Source organism: Hypanus sabinus, chromosome 29 (genome assembly GCF_030144855.1).
Source record: "Hypanus sabinus isolate sHypSab1 chromosome 29, sHypSab1.hap1, whole genome shotgun sequence".
Lineage (NCBI taxonomy): Eukaryota > Metazoa > Chordata > Chondrichthyes > Myliobatiformes > Dasyatidae > Hypanus > Hypanus sabinus.
The window spans coordinates 10,535,918-10,560,794 of NC_082734.1; the positions used below are offsets into that span (position 1 = coordinate 10,535,918).

Genomic DNA, 24,877 nt, shown 5'->3' on the forward strand with positions numbered 1-24,877 from the left:
CAGCAAAAGTAGTGCCAGACCGGCCCATTCACTCCCTCTCTCACCTCCATTCAATGCTCCCAAGTTCTCCTCGGTGAGGCATTTCACCTGCAAATCTATTGGGGCCATCCGGTGCTTCCAATGTGGTCTCCTCTGCATTGTGAGACCCAACATAAATTGGAGGACTGCTTTTTCGAGCACCTCCATTCCATCCACAAAAAAACATTTTAATTTCTACTCCCATTCCGACATATCCGTCCATGGCCTCCTCTTGTTCCACAATGAGGCATCTCTCAGGGTGAAGGAGCAACATCTTATATCCTGTCTAGGGAGCCGCCAACCTGATGGCATGAATATCCATTTCTCACTCTGGTAATTTTTCACCTCACCCTTCTAATTTCCACTCAGGCCTCTTACCTTTTCTTCTCACTTGCTGATCACCTCCCCCTGCTGCTCCTCCTCCCCCCCCCCCCCCCCCCCGGTCCCTCTCCTATCATATTCCTTCTTCTCCACCTTTTCCACCCAACACCTCCCAGCTTAATCCAACCCCCACCCCCACCCTCGCCCACTCCTGACTTCACTTATCACCTTCTGGCTAGCCCTCCTTCTCTTCCTCCCACCTTCTCCTCTTGGCATCTACCCCCTTGCTTTCCAATCCTGAAGGGTCTCAGTTCAAAATGTCGACTGTTTACTCATTTCCACAGATGCTGCCTGACCTGCTGAGTTCCTCCAACATTTTATGTGTGGTACTGAGACACAGAGCATAAAATTATATCTCATACTTTTTAACAAAAAAAAGCCCGTCAACCCCATCTTGCTACCTTCGCAGGAACGGTGGACATATTCGCCTCCCTTCTTCACATCACCACATTTATTGCTAGGGCGCATATGGTTAGCAATGGTGCCTAACCTTTTGAAATGTGCCTGTCTAGAATCAGACAAAAATGGGACCAAGCTGAGGTGTTATTTGCCCACAGACTACTATCCCATGATTTTACCGATTTTACCATTCTTACCTAGTGGCCAACGTTTACCAGGTAAAAATCTGAGGATAGTAAACCAGTGCCAACATGGTAAACTCGCTCCTGTCAGTCTCTGGGCAGAGAAGTAATGAAAATCAAAAGTTCAAAACTTTAGCAGAAGTTCCCTTTACTAACTACAACTTCACTATCATCTCAAAGTTAAGCTTCAATTCCCCCATCAACACCTTTGAATATATGCACCCAGTGGCCACTTTATTAGGTACACCAACTCATTAATGCAAGTATCTAATCAGCCAATCACGTGGCAGCAACTCAATACATAAAGCATGCCAACATGGTCAAGAGGTTCAGTTGTTGTTCAGACCCAATATCAGAATGGGAAAGAAATGTGATCCAAGTGGCATTAACCATGGAAGGGTTGTTGGTACAGTCTCTAGATAGTACAGAGAATGGTGCAAGAAACAAAAGCAGGGGCAGTTCTATGGGAGAAAATGCCTCGTTAATGAGAGGTCAGGGCACAATGGCCACACCGGTTCAAGCTGACAGGAAGGAGTTCAAATAATTACACATTATAGCTGTGGTGTGCAGAAGAGCCAACTCTAAACACACATTACGTCAAACCTTTAAGTGGATGGGCTACAGCAGCAGCAGATCACGAACATACACTCAGTGGCCTCTTCATTAGGTACAGTAGGTAGATAATAAAGTGGCCCATGTGCCAATCCAGTGCAGTACTGAGTACATTTTAGATGTGTCACAACATCTACCATCTTTTAGATAGATGTGAAAATTGCCATTGTTTTGAATACAAATTCTCTCAACTTCAAAACAATCTTTACCCTTTCACCAATACAACTAAAAAGTCTTTGGAACCCATTTGTGCAAAATTAGCTCCTGGCTTGCCTAACAACGACTAGCATTTCACAGAGCGCACTGTTGGTTGTGAAGTTGTTTGAGACATCAAGGCCCTGCATGAAAACTAGCCTGGTTCCAAACTCTTACCATTAGCATGCAAAAGTCTGGTAAGTGCCCTGTCATTCCAAACACAGTTGTCTTCAGGTATTTTTCGTGTCCTGCTAGATCAATGAAGGTGATAACTTTGCTGGATTTCTCACAGATTTTTGTCCAATCTAGCCCTCCGCCATGGCTGTCTGGCTTGTTCACCACGTCGCCAGTGCTGTCAAAGCCCAGAATGTCGTTGCCGACACTGCTCGTCCTCCCAGATTCAACCTCATGCTTGTGTCGGAAAAGCTTCTGACGTGCAAATCCTCGTCCGTTGTCGAGCTCACCATGCGTTAAGACACCCAATAATGTGCTCTTACCAGCATCCACGTTCCCAACCACTGCCACCCTGAGAAAAGAAAGTAAACAATTCTAATAACTGCAGGCCGCAAGGTGTGCTGAAATCAAAAATGAGTGCCAAAGTTAGTCTAACAATAGATTCCAAATTCAAAATTTTAATTCTATTTTTCTCTCTCCGCAAGTGCTACTTGTTTTGCTAAGTATTTATAGTCTTGTATTTTTTGTTAAAATTTCCAACAAAAAAATCAGAATTTGCTTTCCTACCTGAGCAGTCTGTAAGCTGCTTTACATTTTGGTTTGTCCATCAACAGTGGATAGCATGGGACTTAATTGGTCGTGGGTAGATTTATTCCAGAAATGGAAATACTATACACCAGGGCTACAGGGAGTGCTACAGCTGAGGTAATGCTCTGTGTTCAATTGTTTATCCAGGTAGACAAGATTTTATAAAGCAGTAGGGGAGCTCTCCTTGGTGTAGTGGCAGATGTCTAGCCCTCAACCAACATTACATAAATAAAAATAACTGATCATTTCCTGGACAACTGCCAGATTTCCTACAACAGTGACTGCACTTAAAAGGACTTCACTGGCCATGAAGTGCTTTGGAGTGTCTAGAAAGTGCAGTAGAAATGCACGAGTGCCTTGTTTCTCATCATCTGCACTGAAGAATCCCAGGTTTAAATGGTAACAAACACTTAAAACTTAATTGGTTAACCTTCAACCATTAGCATGGACTTTTTCACATGTTCCAGAGCAAGGTATAAAGCTAAACACGAGAAAAATCGGCTTAAATCCAAAGCAACACACAACATGCTGGAGGAACAGAGCAGGTCAAGTAGCATCTATGGAAAAGAGCAAACAGTCGACATTTCAGGCCAAGACCCTTCTTCAGGACTGAAAGGGAAGGGGCAAAGATGTCCAAATGAAAAAGTGGGGGGGAGGGGAAAGAGATGGGTGGAAAAGGTAATTTGAATTGCCTGAGTGACACTCGATATCTGGTATAAAACTAGATCATCTCCCAAGCATCCACAAGGCAGCAGCAACAAATGAACTGTACGACAAATGTAATCCAGATTTTTCCAGAATGTACGAATGAGGAATAAACATAAGCAGCAATTTTTCCTAAATCCCAAAAGCTACAGTTAGTGAAACACTGTTATAGCTCCTGCATCCAGCATTCAATACTGCCGCTGTCTGCAAGAAGTTTGTATGCTCTCCCAATGACTGTGTGGATTTTCTCTGGGTGCTCCAGTATTTCAAAAAAATGTACGGGGTTGTAGGTTAATTGGACACATGGGCATAATTGTTCAGCACATGATTGTTCAGCCAAAAGGGCCTGTATCTCTCAATAAACATAAATGAAAAGAATTGTTGGTATTTCATGTGCACTCTGCCCCAACAACAGGCACAGCTTGACCCGAATATTTTAAGCTTCCCATTGTCTCCATTTTTTTAAAATCAGGTTTTGCCTTCAATTCCTTACCTGACCTCCAAAAAATCATTCTCCCCGACTCGTTTGCGCACCAAGTAGTCAGCTACTTTCCCACCCGCCTCCTGGCGCTCACGTAGAAGGATCAGATCAGAGTAGATCTGCTCAGACAGACTCTTAACGGTTGCCACAGATGCTTCGATGTCATCATCATTCAGTCCGTAGTTCTTGCCATCTGGAATGAGAACCCAGGGATTAAACGGAGCAGGCCGGGGCTGCTTTACTGCCCTGTACATTGATTTTCCTTCTGTAATTGTATGGTTTTGTTTCCAGAAGGAACTAAAAAAAATGACCCAGTCACACTGCCAGCCGTATTAAAAAAAAATTAAGATTAGGACTGAAGGAAAAATGAAAGTGTAGAGCTTAGTTTACTCACATAGCGATCAGCCATGTGACATTAATTGAAGATGGGTGCTTGTTGCAGTTTTCTGGCCAGAGATTTCAAACCAAGAGCTGAATCAGAAGACATATAGAAATTATAAATGTCAAATTCATAGTCACTGGTAACTAACCATTCAGCCCATCACATCAATGCTGACCAGTGGGGACCTATCCATATTAATCTGATCTTCCACCACTTCGCTATTGTCTTCAATGCCTAGGCTCTTCTTGTATGCAGTCATCAGCAACACTGCTTCTAGCACGCTCACCAGCAGTGCATTTGAGACACTTGCCACTCTCTTCAGGATCCCCAACCTAAATCTTTCGTTTTATTCACCTCTGACAAAGGGGGAAAGATTCTTGAAGCCGACCCTATCTATACTCTTCAATTTTACATAGCTCAGTCCCTTCATCTGCTTCTGGGAAAACAGACTTAGCCTCTTCTTACAACTGAAATGGTGGACGCTGATCAACATACTGCTGAATCTCTCTGTATTTCCACATATTTTCTATAGTGGCAATCAGTGCCACATCCAGTAGTTCACCTGAAGCATGAGGAATGTTTGAGCATAACCACCTTGCTCTTATAGTCAATGAAGATCAGCAACTGATATACCTTCTTAACCACATTTTCATCCTCAACTGCCACATTCAAGGATCATTGAACCTGAATTTAACATAATTATAAGACCACAAGACATAGGAGCAGAATTAGACCATTTGGCCCAATAAGTCTGCTCTGCCATTCCATCATGGCTGATTTATTATCCCTCACAGCCCCATTCTCCTCCTGCCTCCTCACTGCAATTTTTGATGCCTTTACTAATTAAGAACCTATCAACTTCTGCTTTAAATATACCCAGTGACTTGGCCTCCAGAGACATCTTTGGCAATGAATTCCACAATTCACCACCCTCTGGTTAAAGAACTTGCTCCTCATGCATGTCCCAAGGAACATCCTTGTTTTGATAGTCTTAGCCTCACTCGTACTCTGAAAATGCATCACCTCACATTTATCAATATTGAACTCTACCTGCCATTTCTCATTCTATTTCACCAAAGCATCAATATAACCCTCTAGTCTACAACTTCACTCCACACGGTCAATGACTACACCCATTCTAGTACTTAGAACTTACTGATCATGCCACGTAGATTCACATCCAAATCATTCACCTATTTCAATCATTCAATGATGTAGATGATGGAATTGATGGCTTTGTTTCCAAGTTTGCAGATGATATGAAGACTGATGGAGGGGCAGGTGGTGTTGAAGAAACAGGTAAGATGCAGAAGTACTTGGACAGATTAGGAGAATGGGCAAGAAAGAGGCAAATGAAATACAATGTTGGAAAATGCAAGGTCATGTACTTTGGTAGTAAAAATAAATGTGTGGACTATTCTCTAAATGGGGAGAAAATCCAGGAATCTGAGATGCAGAGAGACTTGGGAGACCTTGTGCAAAAACACCCTGAAGGTTAACTTGCAGGTGAGGAAGGAGAATGCCATTTTAGCATTCATTTCAAGTGGTCTAGAATACAAGAGCAGGAATGTGATGCTGGGGCTTTATAAGGCACTGGTGAGGCCTCACCTTGAGTATTGTGAACAGCTTTGGGCCCCTCATCTTAGAAGAGATGTGCTGGCATTGGAGAGGTTCATGTGGATGATTCCAGGAATGAAAGGGTTATCATATGAGGAGTGTTTGATGGCTCTGGGTCTGTACTTGTTCGAATTCAGAAAGATGAGGGGGGGATATCTCACTGAAAACCTTTCAAATGTTGAAAGGCCTAGACAGAGTCGATGTAGAAAGGATGTTTCCCATGGTGAAAGAGTCTAGGACAAGAGGGCACGGCCTCAGGATAGAGGGGTGCCCTTTCAAAACTGATTTGCAGAGAAATTTCTTTAGCCAAAGGGTAGTGAATTTGTGAAATTTGTTGCCACATGCAGCTGTGGAGGCCAGGTCGTTGGGTGTATTTAAGGCAGAGTTTGATAGGTTCTTGATTGGACATGGCATCAAAGGTTATGGCGAGGAACTAAAGTTGAGGAGGAGATAGAAAAAAAAGATCAGCCATGATCGAATGGCAGAGCAGACATGATGGGTCAGATGACCTAATTCTGCTCCTACATCTTATGGTCTTATATTACAAACAGCAAAGGTTTCTCCACCTCCCAGGACATGCCCTCTTCTCGTTGCTACCATAGGAGGAGTTACAAACACCAGAAGACACACCATGGTTTTATGAACAGTTACTTCACTTCTGCCAAATTTCTGAAAGGTCCTTGAACACTACCTCACATTTTGTTCTCATTTTGCATGACTTTTTCTTTCTACATCTGTTACTGCAACAAGACAACCTTTTGTCTTACAGTGTGGTGCTCCTGCAAAACAAATTTCACAATTGTCAGTGATAATTAACCTGATTCCCATTCACTAATCCCTGTGAAACACCTTTAGTCATAGGCATCTATTTACAAAAACAGCTCCAGCACCTACAGCCTACACTCAATTCCCTATAGCCAAGCCAATTTTGGATCCAGACTTGCCCTGAGGTTTTACCTTTTTTTAAAAAAAGTGACCCATGTGGGATTTTGTCAAAGGACTTATTGGCAAAGACACAGACTACATTTACTGCACTGTCCTCATCAATACACTCAAGTCATCAAAAAAAATCAATCAAATTGGTCAGATTGACAAAGCCATATTAACACTCTAGCCTCTCAGTTAACGGTAGGGGTCCATGACATTAAAAAAAGTTGGGAACCCTAGCTCTAATTAGTCTGTTTTTTCAAATAATCATTAAACCTGCCTCTTGATAACTTCCCCAATACCGATGTTAGACTCACAGGTCCGTAATTGAAAGGTTTTTTCTCTTTGCTTTTTGATCGGGTGGGTGGGAGGCGGAAACAAGCAAGGAAGCATAGTTAGCATCTCCAGCCAACTGGTACTTCACCTGTGGCCAGTGTAGTAGTAAAATCTCAGAAAGAACTACAAATCAAATATAAGATTCTGCAGAAGCTGGAAATCCCGAGCAACAACATTTTGTGTGTGTGGAGGAACTCAGCAGCTCAGGCAGCATCCAAGGAGAAAAATAAACCGTTAACATTTTTGGCGGAGAACCTTCACCTATCTATTTTGACTCCACATACAGATTCTCCATCATCATTGATGAGCCCAACTCTCCCCTGGTTACTTTCTGTCTTCAAAGTGATCTTATAAAACACCTCCAGATTTACCTTAATCCTGTCTGCCAGAGATATTCCTGACATTTTCATAATTGATAGGTTTGTAGGATATCCTCCCTCAATGCTGAGGTAATACACTCAGTGGCACCTTTATTAGGTACAGAAATAGAACCCAGTGTGGTCTTCTGCTGATTTAGCCCATCCACTTCAAGTTTCAACAGGTTGTGCATTCAGAGATACTCTTCTGCACATCACTGCTGTAACACGTGATTATCTGAGTTACTGTCTGTCATACTGAACCAACTTGGTCATTCTCCTCTAACCCATCCCATTACAAGGCCTACAGATTTGATGCTCACTGGATTTTTCTTTCTTTTTGCATCATTCCCTGTAAGTTTTAGAAACTGTTGTGGGTGAAAATCCCAGGACATCAGCAGTTCGAGATACTCAATCCATCCCGATTGCGACTATCAATCATTCCACAGTCAAAGTCACTTAGAGTCCATTTCTTTCCCAGTCTAATGTTTGGTCTGAACAACAACTGAACCTCTTGACCATGTCTGCATTGAGCTGCTGCCACGCGATTGGCTGATTAGATGTTTGCAATAAAGAGTGTACTGGTGCACCTAATAAAGAGTATTAAATGTACATTTCTTGACCAATGGTGCAATGCCATATTACCCTCTTTGTTGCTTGAAATTTCCTGCTTTGGGACTCTGAAGACCCAGCGATGCCAATGATACTGTAGTCTCAGTTGTTAATTAAAATTTCAAATTAATCAACCTAATTAGACTCTTTGCATTAATATAGATGCAATTTAGCTTTCCATTCCCCTCATGTTCATCTATTCCTTCTGCAATACACACACACATTGCTAGAGGAACTCAGCAGGTCACGCAGCGTCAATGGAGAGGACCAAACAGTTAACTTTTTAGGCTGAGATCCTTCATCAGGAATGGAAATAAAGGGGGAGGAAGCAATAAGTGGGGGTGGGGGGAGGGGAAGAAAAAATAAAGTGGGGAAGGAGAAGGTGTAGGAGCTGGCAAGTGATAGGTGAAACCAGGTGAAGGGCAAGGGGGGTAGGCTATTGCTTCTGCAATGCCTAGTGAACTTACTATCTATTATGTAGAGTAGTGTTTAGCCAACACTTTACAGAGCCAGCAATCAACAACGAGGGTTGAATTCCTGCCACTGTCTGTGAGAGTTTGTACATTCTCCATGTGACTTCCCTCCAGGTACTCCTGGTTTTTCTCCTACATTCCAAAGATAATAGGATCAGATTAAAGTGCTGTGTGTGCACGCTATATTGGCATAGGAAGTGCAGCGATGCTTGCTGGCTGCCCCCAGCACAATCTTCTGACACAAAGTGATGCATTTCATTGTGCTTCGATGTACGTGTGACAATAAAGATAATCTTTATCTCTTTTACCTCCGATCTGAGCATCTGCTCTCATCCCCTTTCCTCTTCCAAATTAGTTGCAGCCTTCTACAAAACAGCGAGTAAACTTCCCCACTTGGATGTTGGTCTGATACTAATTTAAGTGCAAACTATCCCTCCTTTATAGGGCCCCAGAAATGTCCAAGTGCCTCTATTCCTCAAAGCCACCCTTCAGCCACACATTCATCTCATCTAACTTTCCATTATTCTATCTATTTCCTCCAAAAGAGGACAAACCTGTTTTAGTTTGGAGGTTTGTCTGCCTTAATGACCCGGACAGCTACGGCTTTGGCTCTTCATAAGGTCACCCATGGTAGTCCAGGTTCAGCTCAGGGTTAACAACCCTGACTAGTAAAACAAACCTGACAGAAACCTCAATAAAGAATCCTTCTACATCTGTGTGTGATAGTATTCCTGAGTCTTGCATGACTGACAGTAGAGAAAACTGAGCTACCAACACAATGAAGAAACCACTGAACATCACCAGAAATGGAGGACCTTCATTGCTGCCCTAAATGTCAGCAGTGTATCAGGCAGTAGATGGGCAGGTACTCTACTGACTGGCTCAGAAAACAGAATGATAATCAAGGGAAATGGTCTGCATGCACAATGATTGTCACCACTGCCCAGAAAAGACAAGCGTGCTGTCCAATACTGGAAAGGTAAAGTTATCACTATCTGACAGCACCAGTGATGTTCTATCTGTCATTTGAGGGTTAGAAGGGAATTGAATGAATACATTGAAACTGAAGGCATAAAATGCACGGTAGTATCAGTATAGGAAAACTTTACCCGAGCCTTGGCCGATCACATAGATGGTTTCCCCACACCCCTCATCCATCCGCTCTCTCAGCTGCTTCAACAAACAGTCATACTGCTCCGAACTTGGGCTCACCAACACAAACTAGACAAGAAGAAAACAAAAGAAAGTGACTGCAGAATTACACAAATCAATTAGAAACATAGAAAACCACAGCACAATACAGACCCTTCGGCCCACAATGCTGTGCCAAACATGTACTTTAGAAATTACCTAGGGTTACCCATAAGCCCTCTATTTTTCTAAGCTCCATGCACCTACCCAGGAGTCTCTTAAAAGACCCTACTGTATCTGCCTCCAATTGATTAAAGCAAATCAAAAGTGAAACCATTTTACTAGATTTAAATTTACAGAGCTTCAGTTTCAACCACATTTAGCTTTGAACAGAACGTAGAATAGAATAGTACAGCACAATACTGGCCCTTCATCCCACGATGTTGTGCCAACCCTTTAACCATTTCCTCCCCCATAGCCCTCCATTTTTCTTTCATCTATGTGCTTACCCAAGAGACACTTAATTGTCCCAAGTAGTGTTAATGGGCTTTCTTTTGCGTGTCCACTTACAAGGAGCACTTGATAGTTACTTAAGGGGCACACTTTGATGTCACATGGAATGTTCAATAAAACTAAATCTGAATTCAGAAATGTGAACCCACTAACAGAGAAAAGAATGTCAAATCTGCAAATACTGGAAATCAGAGGCAAAAGTGGAAAGCCCTAGAAATACACAAGTCAGTTGGCATTTCAAATAAAGGATTAAATCCAAATTGTTAAACTGGTATTTCTTTTTATTGAAGAGATTAGAGCACATAGATCTGGGATTCCTGTTTAATCAATAGTGGGATATCAGGTATGACTGCAATGATTGCACAAAACATTTTGCTCTCTGTGAAACACTATAACAACAAAGCACACTATTTAAATGCCAAGATTTTTCCTGGAGTTTCTGTCAAACTAGTTTCAATTTCAATTTCCACTTCAGGGCATACTTTATAAAATATTAGTCACAATTTATCTTGTTTTTATTTCAACACTCTGCGTTCGGCCTATTATAGTTATTGTACTTGTTTGACTCATTCTCCTGTAATTGGCAGTTAGCATGTATGTTTTTAGGTTTCAGTCCACTTCTACCTTCCACATACAATTACACAGATATATTATTTTTAATTGAACTTTGCAGTTAATCCAACTCATTCTAAAGTTACCTTTAGAGACATCTGGCAAGGCTTCACTGAATTACTGCACATAATTTGGGTCTCTTTTAAAGTATACACTGAAGCAGGGGTTCCCAACTTTTTTTATGTCATAGATCCCTATGACTAACTGCGGGGTCCGTGGACTGCAAGTTAGGAACCCCCGCACTAAAGAAAGAACACACTTATTTTTGGATACAGCGCAGAAAATTAATGGGTCTTCTTATGCGTAACGACCAAGTTGATTCGGCTTATACTCAAGTTTTTAAAAAATTATGATCTTATTGAAACAAGTATCTGAAGATTTTATAGCAGGAATGATGGAATTGATTGTATTGTTGTTCTGAAAACAGTCTATTCTAAACAGAATGTTTCTACAAGGATACAAGGACAGCCATCCTGAAAAACCAGAGATCTATTGTCTCTGCAAAATATTGCAGGTCAAGTGAAGCAACATCAATGTCCTCACCCATGCCAACATCCCCAACACCAAGGTTTTAATATACACTTGGCTGGGTTTAGTGAGTGGGCTTCTTTGGTTGTATAACAAAAATAAATAATAAAGTTTTAAAAATATATCAGAGTTTTAAAAATATATTTAGGAGAAGCATGTTCTCCTAAATTCCATCATAGCAAGACAATTACTGGGAATTACAATGAGAGTAGAAATTAAAACTCCAGGAATGTTCTTACATCAAACCTTGGAAAATCAACACGTACAAACAAGATGGAGGAACTCAGCAGGTCGGGCAGCATCTGTTGAAATGAGCAGTCAACATCTCTGGCTGAGACCCTTCTTCAGGACTCAGAAAATCAACATGTCCATTAACTTGTAGGTCTACAGCCACTCAAAATGGACACTGCCCACCCCCCCCCCCAAGTCAAATGGACCCCCACCTTCCTAGTAGCAGAAACGGCCTAGTTACCACAATGGCCTCAGTTTCCTTGGACCAGGAGTGGAAACAGGCTATCCTGGAGACAAAGGGATGGTCAAGAGAAATTCCCAGAAGCAAGGTAGTGAAAACTTTGAACGTCAGAAACAGGCTTAAGCCATCTGGTCTGTTGAGCCTTCTCCACCACTCCATAGCTGATCTGGCCCTGGAATCAGCTCCACCTATCTGCCTTTTCCCCAAAAGTGTTAATTCCCTCGCTATACAAAAAAAATCTAATTGTCTCTCAAATATAATGATGCTTCCATGGGCAGAGAATTCCACGGATTCAATACTATGTGGGGAAAGAGCAGTGATTAGTAGAGAGAACAGAAAACATTTCACCGCCCTTATCCTCAATCTCACCCCCACCAATCATCTTTTTAGTTGCTAACCTCTATTGGTCCAGCAGAGCACTTAACTTGCGATTCTAAATCCATACCTCTCCTCACCCCTGACCTTCCCCATCATGTTCCTCTAACATCAGCATTTACATCATGTCTGAATGTATTATTCCAACATTTCCAACTTTGCCAAGGCCCCAGGTTCTATATTTCCTTCCCTTAAAACTTCTCTATATCACTCCTCCACAAAGACATCCGCCAAGACCTAAGATTTTGGCCACTTGTCATCTCATATGGTGAACAATTAACAAGGCAATCATTCTGTAAAGTCATTTCAAAAGTTTTAACAGTGCTAAAAATTTACCATACAAATACTTTGGCGTCAAGGTTACCTCCAATTTTTTTTATATACATGTATATAGCTGTGCGGACAAACCATTGTTTGGAGCAAGAAATTTTTTTTCACGACCTTTAAACTTTTCTTTGTAATATGCATACTATGAACACTTAGAATGAAAATTGAAAGATCACATACGCTTGATTTTATTTATTAATTGAAAGGTATAATTAAATGCAGTATAAAAAAATCTTTCACGTTTTGTAACTTTCTCCTCGCCTGTCGTTACTCCAGCTTCTCTGCCGCAAAGGAAAACTTCTGTTATTGCACAGCCATGCACCAGTGCAGCTTAGAGGAAACAACGTTTGGAGTTATCTGGAAATACTGAGAAGTTGTAGTCTTAATTACACTAACTCTAAGTTTGGTTGCAAACTGGGATGCTCTGCTTCATTTAAAAATGCATCGAATAGGACTTGTGGTATATAATGCAAACACTGTGTCAATTAGATCTGTGAAATGGAGCAAGGGTGAAACCTTTCCCTCACTGACCCAGTAGCAGGTGATGATATCACACTGGATTCAGCTTGTGTCCACTATAAACCAATGCACACAGCAGCAGCATAACCGCTTGGAGTGACACGTACAAACAAGCTGGATGAACTCAGCAGGTCAGGCAGCATTCATTGAAATGAGCAGTCAACGTTTCAGGCCGAGATCCTTCTTCAGGACTAATTGGTCTTTTTTTTAAAAAAAAACTTTTTATTAAGTTTTCAGATGATTACAGAAAGAAAAAAAATACCCTTCCCCCCTCCCCCCTAACATCCCTATAGAGAAAGAAAGAAAGAAAGAAAGAAAGAAAGAAAGTGCCTGGATATCGGAAGATCCCCACATGCTCCACAGAGTTTGTAATAACTTTAGTATATATATTTATTTCTTTCCCCAAATAACCAATTATTTTATCTTCAGAGCACCTATATATTTAATCCTGTCTTTTGTAAATAAGGGCGCCAAATTTTCAAAAATGTTTCATATTTATCTCTTAAATTATAAGTAATTTTTTCAAGTGGAATATAGCTGGAAATTTCATTCTACCAACGATCTATACTTAAATATGCATCCGATTTCCAAGTAACTGCAATAGCCTTTTTGGCTACTGCCAGTGCAATTTTTATAAATTCTTTCTGATATTTATTCAATTTGGGTTTCAATTTTATCCCTTCAATTTCGCCTAATAAAAATAATATTGGATTATGTGGAAGTTGTGTTCCAATAATTTGTTCCAATAAAACTCTTAAATTTGTCCAAAAAGGTTGAATTTTAGAACAAGACCAAGTAGAATGTAAAAAAGTACCAATTTCTTGGTTACATCGGAAACACTGATCAGATAAATTTGGATTTTATTTACTTATTTTTTGTGGTGTAATATATAATTGATGTAAAAAATTATATTGCACTAATCTTAACTGGACATTTATTGTATTTGTCATACTATCAAGACATAGTCTTGACCAATTTGTTTCTTCAATTTTAATATTCAAGTCACTTTCCCATTTTTGTCTTGACTTATGGACTCCTTGTTTAGTTGCCTGTTTTTGAATCAAGCTATACATTCAAGAAATTTTTTAGTTTTTCCTTTTTGAATTAAAGTTTCTATTTCACTAGATTTCGGCAATAACATCATTTGACCTAATTTTTCTCTTAAATAAGCCCTTAATTGGAAGTAACAAAAAAGAGTGTTGTTTGATACTTTTTATTTATTCTTTAATTGATCAAATGACATTAATATACCTCCTTCAAAACAATCTCCTATATATCTAATCCCTTTTTGAAACCACTTGTATAAAAGTTGGTTATCCATTGTAAAAGGAATAAGTTTATTTTGAATTAAAGATCTCTTTGCTAATAAAGATTTCTTTATCTCATCATCAATATTTATCTTATTCCATAAATCAAATGTTTTAATATTGGAGATTCTTTCTTTTCCCGTATCCATTTAGATTCTGGTATATTTTCTCCTATTTTACCTAGTTCTATTCTAATCCATGCCAGTTTATCTTCATCAAAAAAAGATGCAATAAATCTAAGTTGATTTGCTTTATAATAAGTTGTAACCCTCCGAGGTCAAATTTCCATGTCAATTTTTCCAATGATATTCTTGACTTCTTACCTTTCCAAAGAAACTTCCTCACATATTTATTTAAGTCTTGAAAAAACTTTTTGGGGCAATTGTATTGGTAGTGATTGAAATAAGTATTGTAGTCTAGGGAATATATTCATTTTTATGGTATTTACTCTACCTACTAATGTTATTGGTAATATCATCCATTTATCAAGATCTTCTTGAATTTTTTTCAATAATGGTAAGTAATTTAATTTGTATAAGTTCTTTATATCATTATCGACTCTTATACCTAAATATTTTATACCATTTGCCGGCCATCTAAATTGAGTTATTAATCGACGTTGACTATAATCTCCTTTACTAAGAGGTAAAATTTCACTTTTATCCCAATTTATTTTGTAACCTGATATTTTCCCATATTCTTCTAATCTATAGGATAATTTACGCAACGAGTGCAATGGGTTTGTTAAATAAAGCAGAACATCATCAGCAAATAAGTTAATCTTGTATTCTTCCTGATTAACTCTGAAACCCTTAATATCTGGGTCCATTCTAATTAATTCAGCTAATGGTTCTATCACCAACACAAATAAAGCAGGTGATAATGAACAAACTTGCCTAGTTGACCTTGTTAACTGAAATGATGTTGAAATTTGACCATTTGTCACTACTTTAGCTTTGGGATTACTATTTAAGGTTTTGATCCATTTTATAAAAGATACCCCTAATCCATATTTTTCCAATACCTTAAATTAAAAATCCCATTCCAATCTATCAAATGCTTTTTTCTGCATCTAAAGCAACTACCACACTCATTTCCTCCCTCTTTTGAGCCAAATGAATTATACTAAATAACCGAGTTACATTATCTGCCGATTGTCTATTTTTAATAAATCCTGTTTGATCCATATGTATTAATTTTGGTAAGTATTTAGATAGTCTGTTAGATAAGATTTTTGCTATTATTTTATAATCAGTATTTAACAAAGACATAGGTCTATATGATGTTGGCTTTAAAAGATCTCTATCTTTTTTTGGCAATACTATTAAAATAGCTGTCGAAAAAGATTCTGGAAGTTTATGCGTTCTTTCCACTTGATGTACTAACTCCATAAAAGGAGGAATTAATAAATCTTTAAACTTTTTATAAAATTCAGGCGGAAAACCATCTTAACCATATAACAATCACAGCACGGAAACAGGCCATCTTGGCCCTCCTAGTCCGTGCCGAACCCTTAATCTCACCTAGTCCCACCTACCCGCACTCAGCCCATAACCCTCCACTCCTTTCCTGTCCATATACCTATCCAATTTTACCTTAACTGAACTGGCCTCTACTACTTCTACAGGAAGCTCATTCCACACAGCTATCACTCTTTGAGTAAAGAAATACCCCCTCGTGTTTCCCTTAAACTTCTGCCCCCTAACTCTCAAATCATGTCCTCTAGTTTGAATCTCCCCTACTCTCAATGGAAATAGCCTGTTCACGTCAACTCTATCTATCCCTCTCAAAATTTTAAATACCTCGATCAAATCCCCCCTCAACCTTCTACGCTCCAATGAATAGAGACCTAACTTGTTCAACCTTTCTCTGTAACTTAATTGCTGAAACCCAGGTAACATCCTAGTAAGTCGTCTCTGCACTCTCTCTAATTTATTGATATCTTTCCTATAATTCGGTGACCAGAACTGCACACAATATTCCAAATTTGGCCTTACCTTAATCTTCTCCTGGAGATTTATTACTTTGAAATGATCCTAAAGCTTCTTCAACCTCTTTTAATGTAAAAGGCATATCTAATATCTTCTGTTCTTCCGTATTTAATTTTGGAAGAGTTATTTGTGATAAAAACCTTTCTATCTTGACATTATCATTTTGTGATTCTGATTTATATAATTCAGAATAAAAGTTCTTGAAAGTTTCATTAATTTCTAAAGGTTTATAAGTAATTTTATTTACTCTTGTTCGAATTGCATTTATCGTTTTAGAAGTCTGGTCTGTTTTTAACTGCCATGCAAGGACCTTATGTGATCTTTCACCTAGTTCATAATATCTCTGTTTAGTTCTCATAATTGCTTTTTCTGTTCGATGTGTCTGAAGTGTATTATATTGTAACTTCGTCTTTGTTTTTCTTCTGTCATATATCTTTGAGATTCTTTTTCTAATTTTGTAATCTCTTTTTCCAATTCATCTCTTTCTATCATATATTCCTTAATTTTAGAAGTATAACTTATTATCTGACCTCTCAAATATGCCTTCATTGCTTCCCACAATATAAATTTATCATCAACTGAATGTGAAATTGTATCTAAAAAAACTGAATGTTTTTTCATAAAATCACAAAAATCTTGACGTTTTAGTAACATTGAATTAAATCTCCATCTATAAATTGATTCCTCTTTATCTATCATTATCATTGTCATTATCAAAGGAGAATGATCTGACAATATTCTCGCTTTATATTCCATGTTTTTCACTCTATCTTGCATATTCGTTGATAATAAGAAAAAATCTATCCTTGAATATGTTTTATGTCTATTTGAATAAAATGAATAATCTCTTTCTTTTGGGTAAATTCTTCTCCATATATCAATCAAATTTAAGTCTTTCATCAATGATAGTTAATTTTGCTACTTTTAATTTTGTGACAACCTTTGTTGATCTATCTAAAACTGGATCTAAACAAAAGTTAAAATCTCCACCTATTAATATTTTGTCATGTGCGTTAGCCAAATTCAAAAAGACCTCTTGTATAAATTTTACATCATTTTCGTTTGGTGCATAAATATTCATAAGAGTCCATAATTCTGAAAAAATTTGACAATGTATAATTACATATCTCCCCGCTGAATCAATTAATACGTTTTGTATTTTAATTGGTAAATTTTTATTAACCAAAACTGCAACTCCTCTCGCCTTTGAATTAAATGAAGCTACAATAACATTTCCAACCCAGTCTCTTTTTAAATTCTGATGTTCCATCTCCGTTAAGTGTGTTTCTTGTAAAAAAGCTATATCTATTTTCATTTTTTTTTAAATGTATGTTAAAATTCTTTTTCTTTTCACTGGTCCATTAAGCCCATTAACATTAAAACTTTAAAAATTCAGTAAATTAGTCATTATTTTCAATTATGTTACTCCACTCTATAATAATACCTAATCTTTCAACTTTCGTGGTATCTTGGGAATTCTCCATGTTGCTATGTGTGTCCCCACCAATCATCCAGGCAGAAAGATAGAAGAAAAATAGAGTGTAAGGAAAAAAACAAAATACCCCCCTACTAATGTTGTGGAAAAAAAAAGAACACAACATTACCCCCCTCTATTGTACGGGTCATGGCGATCGCCATGATTACACACGTGAATCCCGTAGTAATTGATCCAAAGCTCCCCAGCCCCCCCGGCAACATAAAAAAGTACATATACAAGAAAAAAATACTATTCTCAATCTATTCTCAATTAGTATATCTGAAATTTTGCTTTTCTCCCCTATGTCATCCTTAAATGTCCATCACTTCTATTCACTGTCTCTATCTTCATCTTTTTATGCGAACTCCTCCGCTTCTCGATAATCGGTAAAAAATCTTCTTTTTCCCTCCTCCAAAAAAATTATCCATGTTGCTGGGTGACACATTATAAATTTATAACCCTTTTCCCATAAAACTCTTTTTGCTGGGTTAAATTCCTTCTTTCTCTTCAAAAGGTTATAACTTATATCAGGATAGAAAAGAACTGCCTTCCCTGCTATCATCAATGGCCCATTTCTCTTTTTGGCACATTGGGCAGCCGCCTTCAGGATCTTTTCTTTATCTTGGTATCTTAAGCATTTTATCAAAATTGATTGTGAATTTTGGTCAGCTTGAGGTCTTGACCTTAAGGCTCTATGAGCCCTTTCAATTTCAATTAGAGTTTCTCCTTCCATTTCCAATTTTTCAGGAATCCATTTTTGAAAAAAAATTATTGCATCTTCTCCTTCTATATCTTCTTTAAGTCCAACAATTTTAATATTATTTCATCTACTAAAATTTTCAAGCTTATCAACTTTTTCCAACATTTGTTTTCTTTCTGATGTCCAGGCAGTAATATCATCTTCCATTTTATTCATTCTTTCAACCATGTCTTCCGTTGTAGTTTCCAAATCTATAATTCTCTTTTCCATTTTTTCCTGTCTTTTTGTCATTTTTCTCAAACATAATCTCCACATTTATCATTTTTTATTACTTTTAATGCGCCTAATTTACGCATTATTTGCATCAAAGTTCTACATTTCCAGAAGAACTTTTACCTCCATCTTCGTCTGATTTTTCCAGAGAATCTGACTCTCCCTCAGATTCACTCTCGGTTTCAGTCGTAACTAGGATTTGTAGTTCAGGTTGTTCTCGTTTGCGCATGCTCCTTCCTTCACGTTTGCGCAGTTCTCATTGGTCTTTTTCTTTAGAAATGGTCGATGTTGCCGCAGTTTCCTGTTCTGTATCGCTGGTGGTATAATGCACCTGAGCCCGCGGTTCTTTGGCAGAGGTGGGCTTTGATTCTGTTCCAACTTGTGTTGTCTTCATGGTAGTAGTTTTCTTCATCTTCTATTTATAAGGCATAACTTGAAACAATCCGGAGTAGTTTATAAGTAACTTTTAGAAAGTATTAACTAACTTTTCTTCACTTAAACATTAATTTACTGATTTTTTTTATATATATATATATATATATAAATGGGAGAGCTGGGTTCCAGCGTCTCGATCCTACGTCATCACATTACGTCCCCCAGGACTAATTGGTCTTGGCCCGAAACGTTGACTGCTGGTTTCAACAGATTCTGCCCGACCTGCTGAGTTCATTCAGCTTGTTTGTACGTGTTGATTTGACCACAGCATCTGCAATGTACTTTGTGTTTACCCCTTGGAGTGAGCTGCAAATGAAGTCAGTGTGGAACTTTGCAACAGGAGCCCATTCAGCCCCAGACTCAAGGATAGCCCAGTGGCATTGTCGGTAGTTACTGTCTCACAGCTCCAGTCGTCCAGGTTCGATCTCCGTCTCTGCTGCTGTATGCATCGAGTGGCACATTCTCTTAGTGACTGTGGGTTTCCCCAAGGTACATCACTTTTCCTCTCGCATCCCAAGAAGCATGGGTTGTAAGGCTAATTAGCCACTCTGAAGTCCAAAGTTAGTTTATTATCAAAGTATATATATGTCACCATATACAACCCTGAGATTCATTTTCTTAGGCATACTATTGTATTTCTACTATTAAAACATATTAGAATTGATGAAAGACTGCATCAAGGCAAACACCAGTGTGCAAAATACAAAACTGTGCAAATAGAAAAAAGTAAAATAGCAATAAATATTGAGAACATGAAAATGAGTTAATTGTTGTGTTTACTGTGTGTTGTGGGATCAGTTCAGAGATGGGACTGAGGAAATAGATCTAAGTACAGGAAATCATGAAAATGAACAGTAACATTTATTGAGACAGTGTAGAACAAGCCCTTTGAGCCACTCCACCCAGCAACCCTCAAACGAACCATAGTCTAATCACAGGACAATTTACAATGACCAATCAGCCTACCAACAGACACGTCTTTAGACTGTGGGAGGAAACCTATGCGATTAGGATGAGAACGTACAAAACTCCTTACAGACAGCAAAGGGAATTGAACCTGGGTTGCTGACAGTGTAAAGCGGTGTGCTAACCACTACGCTACTGTGCCGTCCCTGGCTGGAGTTGACAGGAATGTGGAAAGAACAGGGTATGGGTTCAAATTGAGAACTGGTAGAGGCAGTAGCCTTTCCAACACTCCAAGAAAATATGGAAGGGTTTACCACTGATATGTAATGCAACCCTAGACACCCCCCCCCCCCGTCACTCAGTACTGTTATTTAATCAAAAACTCAGAACTTTCCTCGTGTTTGAACTTTTGCACATTAATTGTTTGTCGGTCTGCATATCATTTTTCCATTGATCGATCACATTTATTTGTTCTACTGTAAATGCCTACAAGAAAATGCCTCAGGACGACTATATATGGTGACATACAGGTACCTTGTCAATAAATTTAAACTAAAATGAATTGACCCACATCAGTCAGTGCACTCGAGCAGCACTATGGCAGTGTGGTTAGCACAAAGCTTTACAGCACCAGCAACCCGGGTTCAACTCCCACCACCGCCTGTAAGAGTTGGTACGTTCTCCCAGTAACCACGGGGGTTTCCTCCCACAGTCCAGAGACTGTGAAGACTGGTAGGTGGATTGGCCGTTGTAAACTGTCCTGTGATGAGGCTACAATTAAATTGGGGACTGCTGGAGGGCGTGGCTCAAAGTATCAGAACAGCTTACTCTGTGCTGTATGTATGTCAAATTTTGCTTGTAGAAATATTTCTTAATTTTACCACTGAAAAACCTTTTCAAGATTTATCCAAAACTATCATTTGAAATAATTTGTCCCCATCTGATAGTACCCCTTACCAGCTTGAAAATTCGCCCATTAACAGGAATCCTGGAGAATAAACCCTAGTCCATTTAATTACAGAGAATGACACCATCCAAATCGGATTGTAGTAAATCGATACTCCCATGCTCAAATTTCCTAGTAAGTACAACCTTTGGACTAACTTGCTACACCGGGAACTCCAAACGGTTTTTCAGAATCACGTAACAAACAAGAATAGAGGAGGAAGTCAGCGGGTCAGGCAGCATCTGTGAAGGGAATTACCTACTGACCATTTCCCTCCACAGGCGCTGCTGCAGCATCTTGCGATCGGGTTTGTCTCTGAAACCATGCCGAGCAACAACTAACAAACCCAAGGTGGGGGAGATAGGTACATAAATGATCAACAAGTGTACTAGCTCTTGTATTTGAAGGGGAGTGTTACAGCGGATGCTGACACTGGCCGGACATGCATAGTGGTTTGAATCAGTAGACCGGGGAGGCTTTTATTGAGGAGACTCCTCGGAATCCGATTTTGCTCACTGTGAGTGAGGCCTGCAACGTTGCACGGACACTTGGCGGTGATGATATTGGTTTACCCAGCCTCACCCCACCCCCTATATATTATACATATATATATACATACACACACTCTCTCCCCCCACCCCCCCGCCTTTACCTTGGACGCCAGGTCGGGCTCCAGCTCACCGTTGACATCCTGGTCCAGCTCGCCATCCTGCTCAGGGGCGAAGATGCTCGGCAGCTCCCCGGCGCCGGACCCGGCCTCGGCCGCCACAGCCGGCGCCGCCATTGATGCGGGGGCCCACTCGGGGGGAGGCGGGGCTAGAAAAGCTCTTTAAGGCTTTCTTAAAGTGAATAAAAGTCAGCCGGTACAAAAGCCTGGCGCCTTCAGCCAGCTGTTTCGAGGCACCCCCTTCCCCTCTCCGGCGGACTCCTCAGACAATCGTTTCAAGTCTCTCCCCACCAGGACTCGCCTGTCGCCGTTTCAAGGCTCCCCTCACTGAGGCACTGCGAGCGGCTGTTTCAAGGCACCCCAGACACTGTTTGCAAACACCGACCCTCGCGCGGAGCTACTTCCGGCCTTGTGGCAGCGTCCCGCCGCTTCGTCAGCTTCAACCGGGCGCTTCTCCAGGCCTTAGGCTCATATTTACTTCTCATCGTTCCAGTGGGCAGTATCTTAACGAAACGATCATTGCGTACAAACTTTATAGAGGCACAGGTAAAAGGGCGGGGCATTTAGTTACCAATGGCTGTTCAAGGTCGGGTGGTGGGCGGGTCTCTTTGAAAGAGGCGCACAAAATTAACATGTCTATCATTCAATAGGCGACGGGATCACCACGCCAATCAAGATGTTATCCAATCAGAGTTTGAGACATGGTACATGTTTGCTGTCGATCACTTTTCTGTTACTGATGCAACTTCGCCGCAATAAAAGGTAACACAACAAAACACAATAAACAATACAATTGCATGACCTTATTCTGGGGATTTTTACATTCTGATGAAATACTGCTCATATTCATAGCAACAGATAGTAAATAGTGCAGCTTGTATAATCTGTAAGTGCAATATTATCTAAAATACTGAGATCCAGTTTCGGCTTTTAGGAAAATCTTAAACATGGAAAACGAGGCAGAGAATTTTTAAGGAGTTCCAGACTCAAGAATTGGAATGGTCTGTCTGGGATATCAGAGGGACCAGAATTGGGAGACTGTTGTTATTATTAGTGTACTTGTACCGAAGTAATGAAAAAAAACTTGTGCAAACACACATATTCGTTTACATCGGCGCAGTGAGGTAGCACAAGTTAAAATGATAACAGGTGTACCAAGAGGTACCTGTATTACGGTACAGAGAAAGTGCAGTGCAGGTTGCAAAGACCTAGATTACTGGTCACCAACCTGTCGATCATGATCGACTGGTCGATCTTTGAGATCTTACGGTAGATCCCCAAAAAAATGAAAAATAAATACACAGATGCTGTTGAGAAATTGTTTCCGGGTTGCGGGGTTTTAGTTCCATTCTTTCTGCCCATGTGCAGCTCCCCTGCCATGCACTTCAGTGGTCCCCAACCACCTGGCCGTGAGGAAACAATATGAGTCAGCTCTACCTTCCCTCATTCCCTGTCACACCCACTGTTGAACTTGCACGCGCGTGAGGTCATCAGTCGCCTAAATGCAGTGATACCCTTGGGCCAGGGATCAGTGGTTGGTCTCAGGTAACTGGCCGCCTCACGTGACTGGCAGGAAGTGTTGATGCCACCGGCCTGGAGCGCAGACGGATGAGCACCCGCCTCTGAACCTGCTTAACACACCGAATGTTCGTGGGGAAACCCAGTGCTAAAATATTCACAGACGACCTAATTCAGGCTCAGGGTTTCGTAAGTAGCAGAGCAGCTACTTCTCTGCGATCTACTGAAAGTCATCCCTCCAGCCAAACTTTTGTTGGCCGATAGATCCTACCTACCTACAAGAGGGGTGCGCGGGAGGGCGTTCTGTCGCACTCCTTGCCCGGTCGTTCTCTCTGGACTGCGACCGGCACGGGGACCTCCGGCCCTTACCTTGTCCTCTCACCCTATCCATGACCAGCTGCACGTGGCCAAGACGTCTGGCGGCGGGCGGGAGGCGGTCTAATGAGGCAATGAAGCCCTCAAAACTACTTCGGTACCTTGAGTCCAAGCACCCCACACTTAAGGACAAACCCAGTGAGTTTTTTGAGTGGAAAAACCGTGAGCAAGTGGGACAGAAGCAAGTGCTGATAGCTGCATAAACTAAATTGGAGAATAGACTGGACATAAGGAACCTCCAAGTATCGCTGTTCTCCGGTTGTGTTTAAACCCACCGCTGTTGGCCAGTCTGCAAGAATATTGTCAACATTATGTAAAGGGGATTTCTTCTTTTTCTTTGTTACTGTGTACATAATCAAAATGGCTTCTTTGTTTTGTTAAAAGTAGGAATGCTTCTTTGTTGCGAGAGAGTGCTGGAAGCTTGTTTGGGTTAAAATTTACTGATAATGAGAATTGTATTCCTTTGTAAACCAATTGGGATTAATGTTGTTCTTTCTTCTGAGTCTGTAAGCTATTGTTGGCGGGCTTTTGGGGAGATCGGCGCGAGGGGGTGAGAGAGAGAGGACGCGATGCTGTAAACTGGGCGAGGAACGGACCCCAAGCGGGGGTCCAAGGCCAGGAGGTACCCCGAGGAGAGGAGATGAAGCTAGATGTGCTTGGTTGACCACTTCGGATGGTCCTAAGCTGTGAGTCGAGGAGTTCGGAGGGGATCGAATGGTGGCCAGAAGACTTCAGTAATTGAGCTCCAACAGTTGTACACGAAGTGGTTTGGACTTTGATAAGTTTGGCACCTTTTCTTTATTTTTTTTCCTTCATATATACTGTATCGTTATTAATCACTTAGTTATAGTAACCTTTATAAATTGTACTCATTTAATCGCATATGGTGTACGGTCTGTTTTTGGGTGAGGCAGGGACATCACACAGCATCCACACCAGCTGATTACCCAGTCTGGCGGGGCCGAAGGCTGCTCCCCCTGGACGAGAACGAGCTGAGTGAGCCTGAGGCGACTCGGGGTTACAATTAAACTGGTCCACGGTGCAAAAAAAAGGTGGGGACCCCTAGTGTTCATACATTATTTGCAGGGTTTTACTTCCCGGTCTTTTCTGCCCCGGTGCACATGTGTGTAACTAATCGATTTGCCTTTCACTAAGGCCGAGGTAGGGGGTCTTGGACTTAAAAAGGTTGGTGACCACTGTCCTAGGTCATAGAACAATAAGCACAGGGACAGGCCCTCAGGCCCAAAATGTGGCAAGCCAACTGAAAAGTAAACTTAAAATCTCCAGAAACTCATCCCTCCTACCTACACCAAGTCCATATCCCTCCATCTTCCAATTGGACATCTCTTAAAAGCCTCTAATGTACT

The 24,877-nt window shown here is 40.4% G+C and overlaps 1 protein-coding gene and 1 long non-coding RNA gene across 2 annotated transcripts in view; one reads left to right on the forward strand and one right to left on the reverse strand.

Annotated features, from left to right (window-relative positions):
• LOC132382966 (GTP-binding protein 1-like) overlaps positions 1 to 21,736 on the reverse strand; it is a 46,257-nt gene extending 24,521 nt beyond the window's left edge. The window contains exons 1-4 of the mRNA XM_059953583.1: positions 21,603 to 21,736; positions 9,548 to 9,659; positions 3,748 to 3,928; positions 1,965 to 2,313 (exon numbers count right to left, since the gene is read on the reverse strand). Of these exons, the coding sequence (XP_059809566.1) occupies positions 1,965 to 2,313; positions 3,748 to 3,928; positions 9,548 to 9,659; positions 21,603 to 21,734 (774 nt within the window). The 5' untranslated portion in view covers positions 21,735 to 21,736. The remainder of the gene's footprint in view (positions 1 to 1,964; positions 2,314 to 3,747; positions 3,929 to 9,547; positions 9,660 to 21,602) is intronic.
• Positions 21,737 to 22,022: 286 nt separating this feature from the next.
• LOC132382968 (uncharacterized) lies at positions 22,023 to 24,392 on the forward strand. The gene is made up of 2 exons (XR_009508511.1): positions 22,023 to 22,163; positions 22,268 to 24,392. It is a non-coding gene; the product is annotated as an uncharacterized LOC132382968 (long non-coding RNA).
• The last annotated feature ends 485 nt before the right edge of the window (positions 24,393 to 24,877 follow it).